At 41.0% G+C, this 11,627-nt stretch overlaps 1 protein-coding gene across 2 annotated transcripts in view; it reads left to right on the top strand.

Moving 5' to 3' along the window:
- The first annotated feature begins 615 nt into the window (after positions 1–615).
- Positions 616–11,627, top strand: part of ELP2 (elongator acetyltransferase complex subunit 2) — a 51,320-nt gene continuing 40,308 nt past the window's right edge. The window contains exons 1-3 of one of the 2 annotated variants that reach the window (XM_061131166.1): positions 616–797; positions 7,779–7,857; positions 10,676–10,746. In XM_061131166.1, the coding sequence (XP_060987149.1) occupies positions 660–797; positions 7,779–7,857; positions 10,676–10,746 (288 nt within the window). In that variant the 5' untranslated portion in view covers positions 616–659. The remainder of the gene's footprint in view (positions 798–7,778; positions 7,858–10,675; positions 10,747–11,627) is intronic. The other variant, XM_061131165.1, reaches the window with a different exon arrangement.

Below are 11,627 nucleotides of genomic sequence, written 5' to 3'. Positions count from 1 at the left end.
CCCGGGAGCAGGAGGACAATTACTAATTAGCGCCGCGCGCAGCACGCTGCCGGGAGCCACCGCCTCCGCCGGCCTCTGCTGTCGGGCATGCGCAGTGCGGCTCCACCCCGTCCCCGGCGGGCGGATCCACGGGTCCGCCTGTTCTTCGGCGCCGCGGGGCTCGAGGGGGGCGGAGACGCGGTCCCGGTGCGCGCGGGGCGGAGAGATTTGCCCGGGTCTCTTTCCTCCAGCTCCTCCGTGCCGCCCGCCTCTCTAAGAGACTCGTTCCTCAACCCCCCACCACCACACCAAGCCAGCCCCGTCTGCCGCTGGGATCCCGGCAGTGAGGGCAGCGGGACGTTCTCTGGGCACACGAGTCCTGGGTCTTTCTGGGGGGTTCTGAGCGCTTCCGGTCGCGTCTGTGTTCCCGGGACGCAGGCCGTTCTTGGGCCACGATCCTCGACACGAGGGCTGGTAGAGGTTACCACACGCACTCTGGGCCGCTCGGGCTGGGGTGGGGGTGGGGCGGGCCCGGCGGAGGCGGGGTCGCCCCCGCCCCGCCCCCGGCCGCCTCGGAAACGCGGTCCGGATAACGCCCGCGGGAAGACGCGGCGGGCAGGCAGTTCCGCTCCGAGGGCGGAAGTGCGTGCCCAGGTTTCGGCCGCTGACCAGACAGCAACATGGTGGCACCCGTGTTGGAGACGTCTCACGTGTTTTGCTGCCCGAACCGGGTGCGGGGAGCCCTGAGCTGGAGCCCCGGGCCCGGAGGGCTTCTGGCCTTCGGCACGTCCTGTTCCGTGGTGCTCTATGACCCTCAGGTGAGAGAAGTGGCCGGACCCGGTCCGCTTCTGGCGCCCCATATGCTGCGTATGCTCGGGGGCGGACTCTGTAGACGCTGCTCCGGAGCCTGGAGATCCGGTGTGCGGCCGGATCCACTTCTGGAAGGGTGTCTGGGCGGTGGGCCTGGCTCTGGCGCGCGACACTCGCCTCTCGCCAGTCTCCTGCGCTGCGTCAGCCTGGGGTCACCGTGTCCTACAGGTGGCCTGTAAGCCACACATAGAATTTCAAACGGTGACAACCTTTTCTGAAGCATTCTGTAGCACTGTTAAGGAATCAATTTGGGTTTGAAAAGATTTGCATTTAAATGTGGGTTAAAGCCATCTCACAGGTGCCATCTCATTCTTTTAAAATTTAAAGTTTTTCTTTTCTGTTTGCCTTTAGCCAATGAACAATATTATGATAATTTAAGGTAACCAGTGAAGGGATTCAGCCATACATATACATGTATCTGAGGCTATCTCATTTTTGTATTTCCCTAAGTGTTACTTAATAAACTATTGCTGTTTTCAGTTTCAAAGAAATATTTCTTGCAGTTTAGCTTCGGGAGTGGACATTTTAAGGAATATGCCATTAGGGCAAAGGTCCTAGCAGGTGGAACTCCTAAGCACTTATCCATTCCCAGAACTGCACCCACATGATTATTTTCTTGGCCTTTTCGCTACCAAACTTCACAAGTGACTAGTTTCTGCATTCTTCCCTGAGTTCATTGTGACCTCGTTCCCACTGGCTGATTTTGGACAATACAGTTAGTGTTGCTTCTCAAAAGAAGCCTAAATATAAAAAGTAAAATACTGGGAATTAAAATGCAATGTAGGAAATAGCTTTTTTTTTTTTTTTTTTTTACTAGTTTATTGCCAAATTCAGACTTAAATTGAAGAAAGTAGGGAAAACCACTAGACCATTCAGGTATAACCTAAATCAAATCCCTTACGATTATACAGTGGAAGTGACAAATAGAGTCAACGGATTAGATCTGATAGAGTGCCTGAAGAACTTTGGACGAAGGTTCTTGACATTGTACAGGAGACAGGGATCAAGACCATCCCCAAGAAAAAGAAATGCAAGAAAGCAAAATGGCTGTCTGAGTAGGCCTTACAAATAGCTGTGAAGGGAAGTGAAAAGCAAAGGAGAAAAGGAAAGATATACCCATTTGAATGCAGAGTTCCAAAGAATAGCAAAGAGATCAGAAAGCTGTCCTCAGTGATCAGTGCAAAGAAACAGAGGAAACAATAGAATGGGAAAGATTAGAGATTTCTCCAAGAAGAGATACCAAGGGAACATTTCATGCAAAGATGGACACAATAAAGGACAGAAATGGTGTGGACCTAAGAGAAGCAGAAGATATTAAGAAGAGGTGGCAAGAATACACAGAAGAACTATACAAAAAAGATCTTCATGACCCAGATAATCATGATGGTGTGATCACTCACCTAGAGCCAGACATCCTGAAATGCCAAATCAAGTGGCTCTTAGGAAGCATCACCGTGAACAAAGCTAATGGAGGTGATGGAATTCCAGTTGAGCTATTTCAAATCCTAAAAGACGATCCTGTGAAAGTACTGCACTCAATATGCCAGCAAATTTGGGAAATTCAGGCATGGCCACAGGACTGGAAAAGGTCAGTTTTCATTCCAAACCCAAAGAAAGGCAATGCCAAAGAATGTTCAAACTACCACAAAATTGCAGTCATCTCACATGCTAGTAAAGTAATGCTGAAAATTTTAGCCAGGCTTCAACAGTATGTGAACTGTGAACTTCCAGATGTTCAAGCTGAATTTAGAAAAGGCAGAGGAACCAGAGATCAAATTGCCAACTTCCACTGGATCATCAAAAAAGCAAGAGAGTTCCAGAAACACAGCTATTTCTGCTTTATTGACTATGCCAAGGCCTTTGACTGTGTTGTGTTGTTTGTTGTGTGGACCACAACAAACTGTGGAAAATTCTTAAAGAGATGAGAATACCAGACCACCTGACCTGCCTCTTGAGAAATCTGTATGCAGGTCAGGAAGCAGCAGTTAGAACTGGACATGGAACATCTGACCGGTTCCAAATCAGGAAAGGAGTATGTCAAGGCTGTATATTGTCACCCTACTTATTTAACTTGTATGCAGAGTACATCATGAGAAACGCTGGGCTGGATGAAGCACAAGCTGGAATCAAGATTACTGGGAGAAATATCAATAATCTCAGATATGCAGATGACACCACCCTTATGGCAGAAAGTGACGAAGAACTAAAGAACCTCATGATGAAAGTGGAAGAGGAGAGTGAAAAAGTTGGCTTAAAGCTCAACATTCAGAAAACTAAGACCATGGCATCTGGTCCCATCACTTCATGGCAAATAGATGGGGAAAGAGTGACGGACTTTATTTTTTTGGGCTCCATAATCACTGTAGATAGTGGCTGCAGCCATGAAGTTAAAAGACGCTTGCTTCTTGGAAGAAAAGGTATGACCAACCTAGACAGCATATTAAGAAGCAGAGACGTTACTTTGCCAACAAAGGTCCGTCTAGTCAAAGCTATGGTGTTTCCAGTAGTCATGTATGGATGTGAGAGTTGGACTATAAAGAAAGCTGAGTGCTGAAGAATTGATGCTTTTGATCTGTGGTGTTGGAGAAGACTCTTGAGAGTCCCTTGGACTGCAAGGAGATCCAACCAGTCCATCCTAAAGGACGTTAGTCCTGGGTGTTCACTGGAAGGACTGATTCTGAAACTGAAACTCCAATACTTTGGCCATCTGATGCAAAGAACTGACTCATTGGAAAAGACCCTGATGCTGGGAGGGATTGGGGGCAGGAGGAGAAGGGGACGACAGAGGATGAGATGGTTGGATGGCATCACCGACTCAGTGGACATGAGTTTGAGTAAATTCCGGGAGTTGGTGATGGACAGGGAGGCCTGGGGTGTTGCAGTCCATGGGATCACAAAGAGGTGGGACATGACTGAGCAACTGAACTGAACTGAGTTTATTAATTTTATTAAAAAGCCCATCATCCTAGACATACAGACAGAAGATGAAATGGTTAGATAGCATCACTGACTCAATGGATATGAATCTGAGCATGGTATGGGTTATGGTGGAGGACAGAGGAGCCTGGCGAGCTGCAGTCCATGGGGTTGCAAAGAGTCAGATGGAACTTAGTGACTAAACAACTACGGACACATGACACATAGACGACCAGCTGGCAACTGAAAAGATGCTCAACATCACTAATTAGAGAAATGCAAATCAAAACCTCAGTGAGGTATCACCTCAGACTGGTTAAAATGGCTATCATCAGAAAGTCTACAAATAATAAATATGGAGAGGGTGTGGAGAAAAGGGAACCCTCCTAGGATGTTGTTGGGAATGTAAACTAGTGCAGCCATATGGAAAACAGTTCAAAGTTCCTTAAAAAACAGATTAGAGTTACCATATGAGCCAGCAGTCCCACTCCTGGACATATATCTGGAAAACAATGTTCATAGCAACACTATTTACAACAGTCAAGACATGGAAGCAATTTATATGTCCATCAACACATGAATGGATAAAGAGGATGTGGTGAGATATATATATACACATACACATACACACAAGGGAATGCAACTGAGCCATGAAAAGCATGAAGTAATACCATTTGCAGCAACATGGATGGACCTACAGATTATTATACTAAGTGAAGTGAGACAGAAAGATAAATGCCATGTGGTATCACTTACATGTGGAATCTAAAAAATGTTACAAAGGAACTTATTTACAAAACAGAAATAGACTCAAAGACAGAAAACAAGCTTACTTTTTTTTGCCTAATGGGAATGGGGCAGGGAGGGATAAATTAAGGCTTTGAGATTAACAGATATGTACTACAATATATCTTATAGATAAACAACGAGGACCTATAGTATAGCACAGGGAGCTATGTTCAGTATCTTGCAATAACCTATAATGGAAAAGAATCTGGAAAAGAATAACTGAATCACTTTGCTTTACACCTAAATCATTGTAAGTAAGTCATACTTTAAAAGTTCCATCATCCTCCTATCCAATGCAGAGTCAAACTTATAAATGAAATAGTTCTACTCATTTTTCTTGACCTTGCTTGCCTCCTTCCAGTTTTTGTTATTACCATGCACTCTTCAAAAACTTTATTTTATTGAAGTATAGTTGATTTATAATGCCGTGTAAGTTTCTGTGTACAGCAAAGTGATTTTAGTTATACATATATATAGTAGCTTGCTTTTGCAAATTCCAAACGCTGAATCCATCCATCCTTCACCCTCTATTCCCCTTGACAATGACAAGTCTGTGTCTGTGAATCTGTTTCTGTTTTGAAGATAAGTTCATTTGTGTCATATGTTAGATCCCACATAATGATAATTGTCTTTCTGACTTTCCTAGTGTGATAACCTCTAAGTTCATCCATGTTGCTTCAAATGGCCTTATTTTATTCTTTTTTTATGGCTGAGTAATATTACCTTGTGTGTGTGTGTGTGTGTGTGTGTGTGTGTGTGTGTGTGTGTGTGTGTGTATCACATTTTCTTTATCCATTCATCTGTTGATAGATATTTAGGTTGCTTCCATTTCTTGACTATTGTAAAGATAATGCTGCTTTGAACATTGGGGTGCATGCATCTTTTGAATTAGAGTTTTCACCTTTCCCAAGTATATTCCCAGTAGTGGAATATCTGGATCATTTGGTAGTTCTATGTTTAGTTTTTTAAGGAACCTTTGTACTGTTTTCCATAGTGGTTGCATCCATTTACATTCCTACCAACAGTGTAGCAGGGTAAACCACTGCTACAACCACTCCCTCTTCAGCATTTGTTACTTGTAGACTTTTTAATGATGGCCTTTCTGACTTTCGTGAGGTGATATCTCATTGTAGTTTTGCTTTCCATTTCTCTAATAATTAGCGATGTTGAGCATCTTTTCACATACCTCTTGGCCATCTGTGTGTCTTCTTTCTAGAAATGTCTAGATCTTCTGCTCATTTTTTGAAAATTTTTGTTGTTGTTTTTGTTATTGAACTGTGTGAGCTGTGTGTATATTTTGGAAATTAAGCCCTGGTTGGTCACAACGTTTACAGATGTTTTCTCTCAGTCTGTAGGTTGTCTTTTAGTTTTGTTTATGGTTTCCTTTGCTATGGTATAAAAGCTTATAAGTTTGATTATATCCCATTTGTTAATTTTGCTTCTATTTCTGTTGCTTTGAGAGACTGGTCTAAGAAAACATTGATACAATTTTTGTCAGAGACTGTTTTGCCTATTTTCTCTTCTAGGAGTTTAACAGTGTCATGTCTTATATTTAAGTCTTTAAGCCATTTTATTTTGGGGTTTGATGTGAGGATGTGTTCTGACTTTATTGATTTACATACAGCTGTCCAGCTTTCCTGACACTTCTTGCTGAAGAGACTGTCTTTTCTGCATTGTATATTCTTGCCTCCTTTGTCAAAAATTAATTGACCCTAGGTGTGTGGGCTTATTTCTAGGCTCTCTGTTTTGTTCCATTGATCCATATGTCTATTTTTTGCCAGTGTCATGTTGTTTTGATTACTGTAGCTTTGTAGCATTGTCTGATGTCTGGGAGGGTTATGCTTCTTGCTTTGTTCTTTTCCATTCACTCTTAACTGGCAAGATAAAGCACATAAAACCAAGGGTAAGCTTTACATTGGCCATCAACTAAGACTGTAGATGCCTATCTTTCTGCAGCTGTCTAATGGATTTGTACCCATCTCTTCTACCACATTTCTATTTTTAATGATAAATTGGTGGCTATCTCAGGGGATTTTAACATCAAGAAAAAAGGTGTATGGATCCTAGAAAGTTTTGTTAAGTATTGTTGGCTGGGTATTTAATTAAATACAGGATTAAATGTGTCAGATGCTAAAGTGAAACTTTGGAGATGATGTTCGTTCAGCAAACTTTTGAGGCTAGCCTTGAACTGAGTGGCGATGACTCAAAAATAATGAGTTATGACTCCTGTCCATCAAGGAATTCTCATTCTAGTGAGAAAGACAATGAAATACTTTAGCAGGCTCCGATATTTTTGGCTCCAGGGACTGGTTTCATGGAAGACAGTTTTTCCGTAGACCAGGGATGGGAGGGTATGTTTTGGAATGATGCAAGGTCATTACATTTATTGTGCAGTTTATTATTATTACATCAGGTCCATCTCAGATCATCAGGCATTAGATCCCAGCAGCTGGCAGCCCCTGCTGTAAATTGTTTCCCAAACTCATATAACCCATATGTGAACTATATTAGCTTATGCACATTTCCCTTTGTATACCTTTTTCTCAGCTGTGAGAGTTCCAGTTGACGGGCGAGCAGGTGTGAAGTCAGTGCTCCAGGCAACCGGTAGAGAAAGGGCTGTAAGAGGAGGGCCCAGTAGGCATAGAGTCTCCAGCACTGGGGGAAGTAGAGGAAGCCCAGGTGTGGAGTGATCTGGTGAAAGCAGCAGTCTGAGGATCTGCAGGCAACCTGGCCATAGGCCCTGAAGGGATCTGATGTCTGAGGACTTTCGTAGTTGTGGCCTAGTGACCTTGTATCGTTAAGGCTGAAGAACCCAACACCAGATCAGCCATGGCATGCTAAGTAAGCCATGGTTTTGCATCCGTCAATCATGCATTCTCTGAATGAAGGGATTTTTCTTTTGGTCAACCAAATTCTTGAATCTGTATAAGCATGGTAAAAGTAGGCCCTGAGACCAGTGAGAACATAGGCTCTTATCTAGTCTGGGGTTTTGGAGACAGACTCCCTAAATAAGAGAGTAGGGCTGAGTGAATGTGGAGTGGGGAATAAGGCAAGAATGAATTTTAAAAAGTGAATGGATGACTTAAGCCATGGTTAAGTTTATGAGTTAAGGTGATTCTGTTTGAAGTAATCCTGAACATTTTCTGAAATATGATTTTTATTAATTTATCAGCTCCTCTGTGGGATACATTCCAACATACTAACTGGTGTTTTCTCCTCTAAAGAAAAGGGTTGTTATCACCAACCTGAATGGTCATGCTGCTCGAGTCAATTGCCTCCAGTGGATTTGTAAACAGGATGGTTGTAAGTATTAATCTGACTTCTCTTAGTTTAGCATTACTGTATCTGATATTATGTATTTAGAAAAAGAGAAGAAAACTGACATGCCCAATGAAATATCTGACTTATACTACTTCTACTTTGTAGCAATTGAAGCATGGATAACACAGCAGTACTTAGGATGAGGGTAGAGGCAGCCCCTTACTGAGGCGAGAGCCCTGCCATTGCCCACAGCTTTTGATCCAAAACCTGTATGCAGGGCTTGTATTGGAGCCCAGACTGGGATTAAGAAAACTCAGCCTGTAGGTAGTCTGTTTCTGCCACAGACAAACAATCGGTTTTTTAGGCAAGGCATTGCATTTTTGTTGACCCTAGTTTGCATCTTAGTAATATACAAAAAGTAAAACTTTGGACTAAATCAGTCCTGATACCTATGAGGTCAAAATTATTTTCTGAATAATACTAAGAAGTTATTCCTAGTCTTCATTCTGTCCCAAGTATGCAGTGCCATTTTCCAGTGGCTATATAATGTGTGATGTTGCCACAGTTTAAACACAGGAGCAGATATGAAAATTCAGGTGTGTTCTAATAAAGTCAGACTTTAAAGAAGTTTTCTGAAATATTAAACAGTGCCTTTCTTCTTATTAATTTTTTTGTTTTGGAGAATACAGGGTTTCCCCCTATAAAAAAAGTTATGTTAGTTCTTGTTATTTGTAAGTGAACTAATATATAAGTATTTTCAAATTTCTTAGTTTTAATTTCTGTTGTGATTAATACTGGCACATATAACCTATATAAACAAAAGGTCTTTGGGCTCCTCAAAAAATTTTATGAGTGTCAGTGAGTGCTGATATCAAAACATTTGGGAATTGCTGGACCAGATTATCTCCAGGTGTCTTTCATCTCTGAGATTCCACGACTCCAGAATTTTTATTTAACATTGCTTTTAGATGGGCTTCTAAAATCCTGTGGAAATTCTTCATGTCTTAACTATACCTACTATCGTGTTTTTATGGACTCCGAATTAATTTTATTTTTTGATTTTGCAACTATTTATTGAGAGCATTCTGCTGCTGCTGCTGCTGCTAAGTCGCTTTAGTCATGTCCGACTCTGTGCGACCCCATAAATGGCAGCCCACCAGGCTCTGCCGTCCCTGGGATTCTCCAGGCCAAGAACATTAGAGTGGATTCTGAGCCAGGCCCAAAGGCAGAATTTCCTGAATTAGTGAGACTTGGCTATGGTTTTATCTGTGACATTAAAAAAAAGTTTAATAAGCTATTTATTACAGTTGGTAATGCAAGGTTAGTCACGTTAGGTCAGTAAAAACCATTAAATAGTAGAAAGAGTGGCTGTTAGTGCATATATTAAAATACAATTGTAATTATATTAATTGCCACCGAATGACATCAAAGTCTACTTGAATCTCAGTATAGGGATTCCTTTTAAAGTATTAATTTGGGCTTGTATGTTTTATCTTCCCTTTAAAAGTGAGGTTACATAAAATGAATTGCTTGTGTATCACTGAAATCTATTATAGTTATGATTGATTTTCTCAGAATTGGGTTCTATTGCCAGATAATTCAGGTACTCTTTCTAACTCATATATCAGTGACATAAAATTCTAGTGATATTATTTTATATTTTTAAAACATCTGATTCTTATCACATTACTTTCGTGTATCTTAGAGCAATTATCAGAATCATATAGTTAGGTCGGTGGCTTAATTGCCATGACACATGAAGAAATTAAAGGCCAAGATCGCAGCTGGCTGGCAGCAGGGTTAGGATATGAGCCTGGGACTTTTGAGTACAAATCTAATGTGTTTAGATAGTCTGCCAGCTGTTTCACCTATCTAAACATAAACCAGCAGAAATAAATAAACGGAAAATCCAAACCAAAATTAGATTATTTCCCCCTTTTTGATTCTTATTCATTTTCTTCTATCAATAAGAAGTAAATGTTTGAAGGAGCTATTTTGAAATATGTGTTTGATTTCAAAAATATTTCATGTACTTGATAGCACCAGCTAACTGTAATGGCTGGTATATGTTATTTCCACCCAAAGTATTTAGCCTGAGTCTCATAAGGAAACAACCAGACAGATACACATTGAGGGACATTCAGCAAAACAACTGACCTGGACTTGCATTGTAACAAAAGGAGAAACTGGAAAGTTATTCAGGATTAAAGGAGACTTAAAAGATGTGTCAATCAAACGCATAATGTATGGTCCTTAGATTTTTGACTAAAAATGAAGTTACAGAAGACATTACTGGGACAATCTTGGGAAATTTTAATATGTATTATTACATAACATTACTATGTCAGTGTTAACATTCTTGAACGTGATAATTATATGTGGTGGCTCAGTGGGTAAAAGATCCACCTGTCAATGCAGGAAATGCAGGTTCGATCCCTGCATTGGTGAGATAGATCCCCTATTGAAGGAAATGGCAGCCCACCCCAGTATTTATGCCTGGGAAATTCCATGGACAGAGAAGCCTGGTAGGCTACAGTCCATGGGGTTGCAGACAATCGGACACAACTGAACGACTAATCAACAACAATGTAGGAGAATGTTCCTGTTTTTGAGAAGATTAGGGTAAAATATCTTGAGGATCAAAGGTCATCATGCCTCCAACTTATTTTTGAATGGTTTGTCAAAAGCAAAAATGGAGGTGTGTGTACATACAGAGAGCAAGATATTAAGCAAATATGGCAAAATCTTAACAGTTGGTGAATACAGGTAAAGGTATGTGAGTTTTGTTTTTTCCATAGTTTTGAAGTTTTTTAAAATAGCTGAGAAAAAAATGCTTCACTGAGATACAATTTTTTTTCAGCTCCTTCAACTGAATTAGTTTCTGGAGGATCTGATAATCAAGTGATTCACTGGGAAATAGAGAATAATCAGGTGGGTAGATATGTTTATGGTTATAAGAAATGACTGTCATATCTACATTTATTTTCAATTTTTCCTGTCATTTTTCTTGTGTTCCTCCTTGATGAAGTGCCTCATTCTTGCTTATCAGTAATCCAGATCCTGTATCTTCCATGTCATAGGTCCTGTCCCCTTCCTTCTAATACCTGCTTCCATATTCATAGGCTGTCAGTCATTTCTTTGAATTTCTTATCATTTGAAATAATTTACAAAGTGCTCTTACATGGGCTGTTTTGTTTTCAGTGACCACAAAAATTCATACTGCTGTGTGCATAGGACAATGGTTGCCTTGTGGATATAGATTTATATAATTTTGCATAATGTTATAATATGCAGTACTGGGTGTGCATGGACCTCTGTGGATGGACGTTTAGGTTGGTTCTAGTTGGAAGCAGAGATTAAAAATGTGAAGTTGGTGCATCAGATATTTGAACATCTGCCATGCAGAAGATACAAGTGAGGCAGAATCCTATTCATGAGTTGTGCATATATATTGAGGGCAAAATATGCTTAAATAACTACAGATTTGTTTAATAAGTACAAAGGTGGCTCTGTGGGTGAGTGCTTGCACTTGCTGAACCACAACCATGCTGCTGTGAAAGTTCAATAGGGATTTAAGAGGCAGCCTGTGAGTTGAGTCTAATAGTATGAGATGATTTTCTTAGGAAGAATGAAAGGGTTGAGGATTCAAGGTAGGAAAAATGCATGAATCAAAGCTCAAGTAAGAAAGGAGACCATTTGCTTAGAAGTATCCAGTTTCCACCATAGCCTAATATGTCTTAAGGGCAGGGCTTTTCGAGCTCGTTCAGAGAATTATTCATCTTTAAGCTCTGTAAAAAGGAATCTTTGGTCAC

The sequence above is a fragment of the Dama dama genome, chromosome 27, assembly GCF_033118175.1.
Source record: "Dama dama isolate Ldn47 chromosome 27, ASM3311817v1, whole genome shotgun sequence".
Lineage (NCBI taxonomy): Eukaryota > Metazoa > Chordata > Mammalia > Artiodactyla > Cervidae > Dama > Dama dama.
The sequence above is the reverse complement of the archived record's forward strand: the minus strand, read 5'-3'. Positions and strand labels throughout refer to the sequence as shown.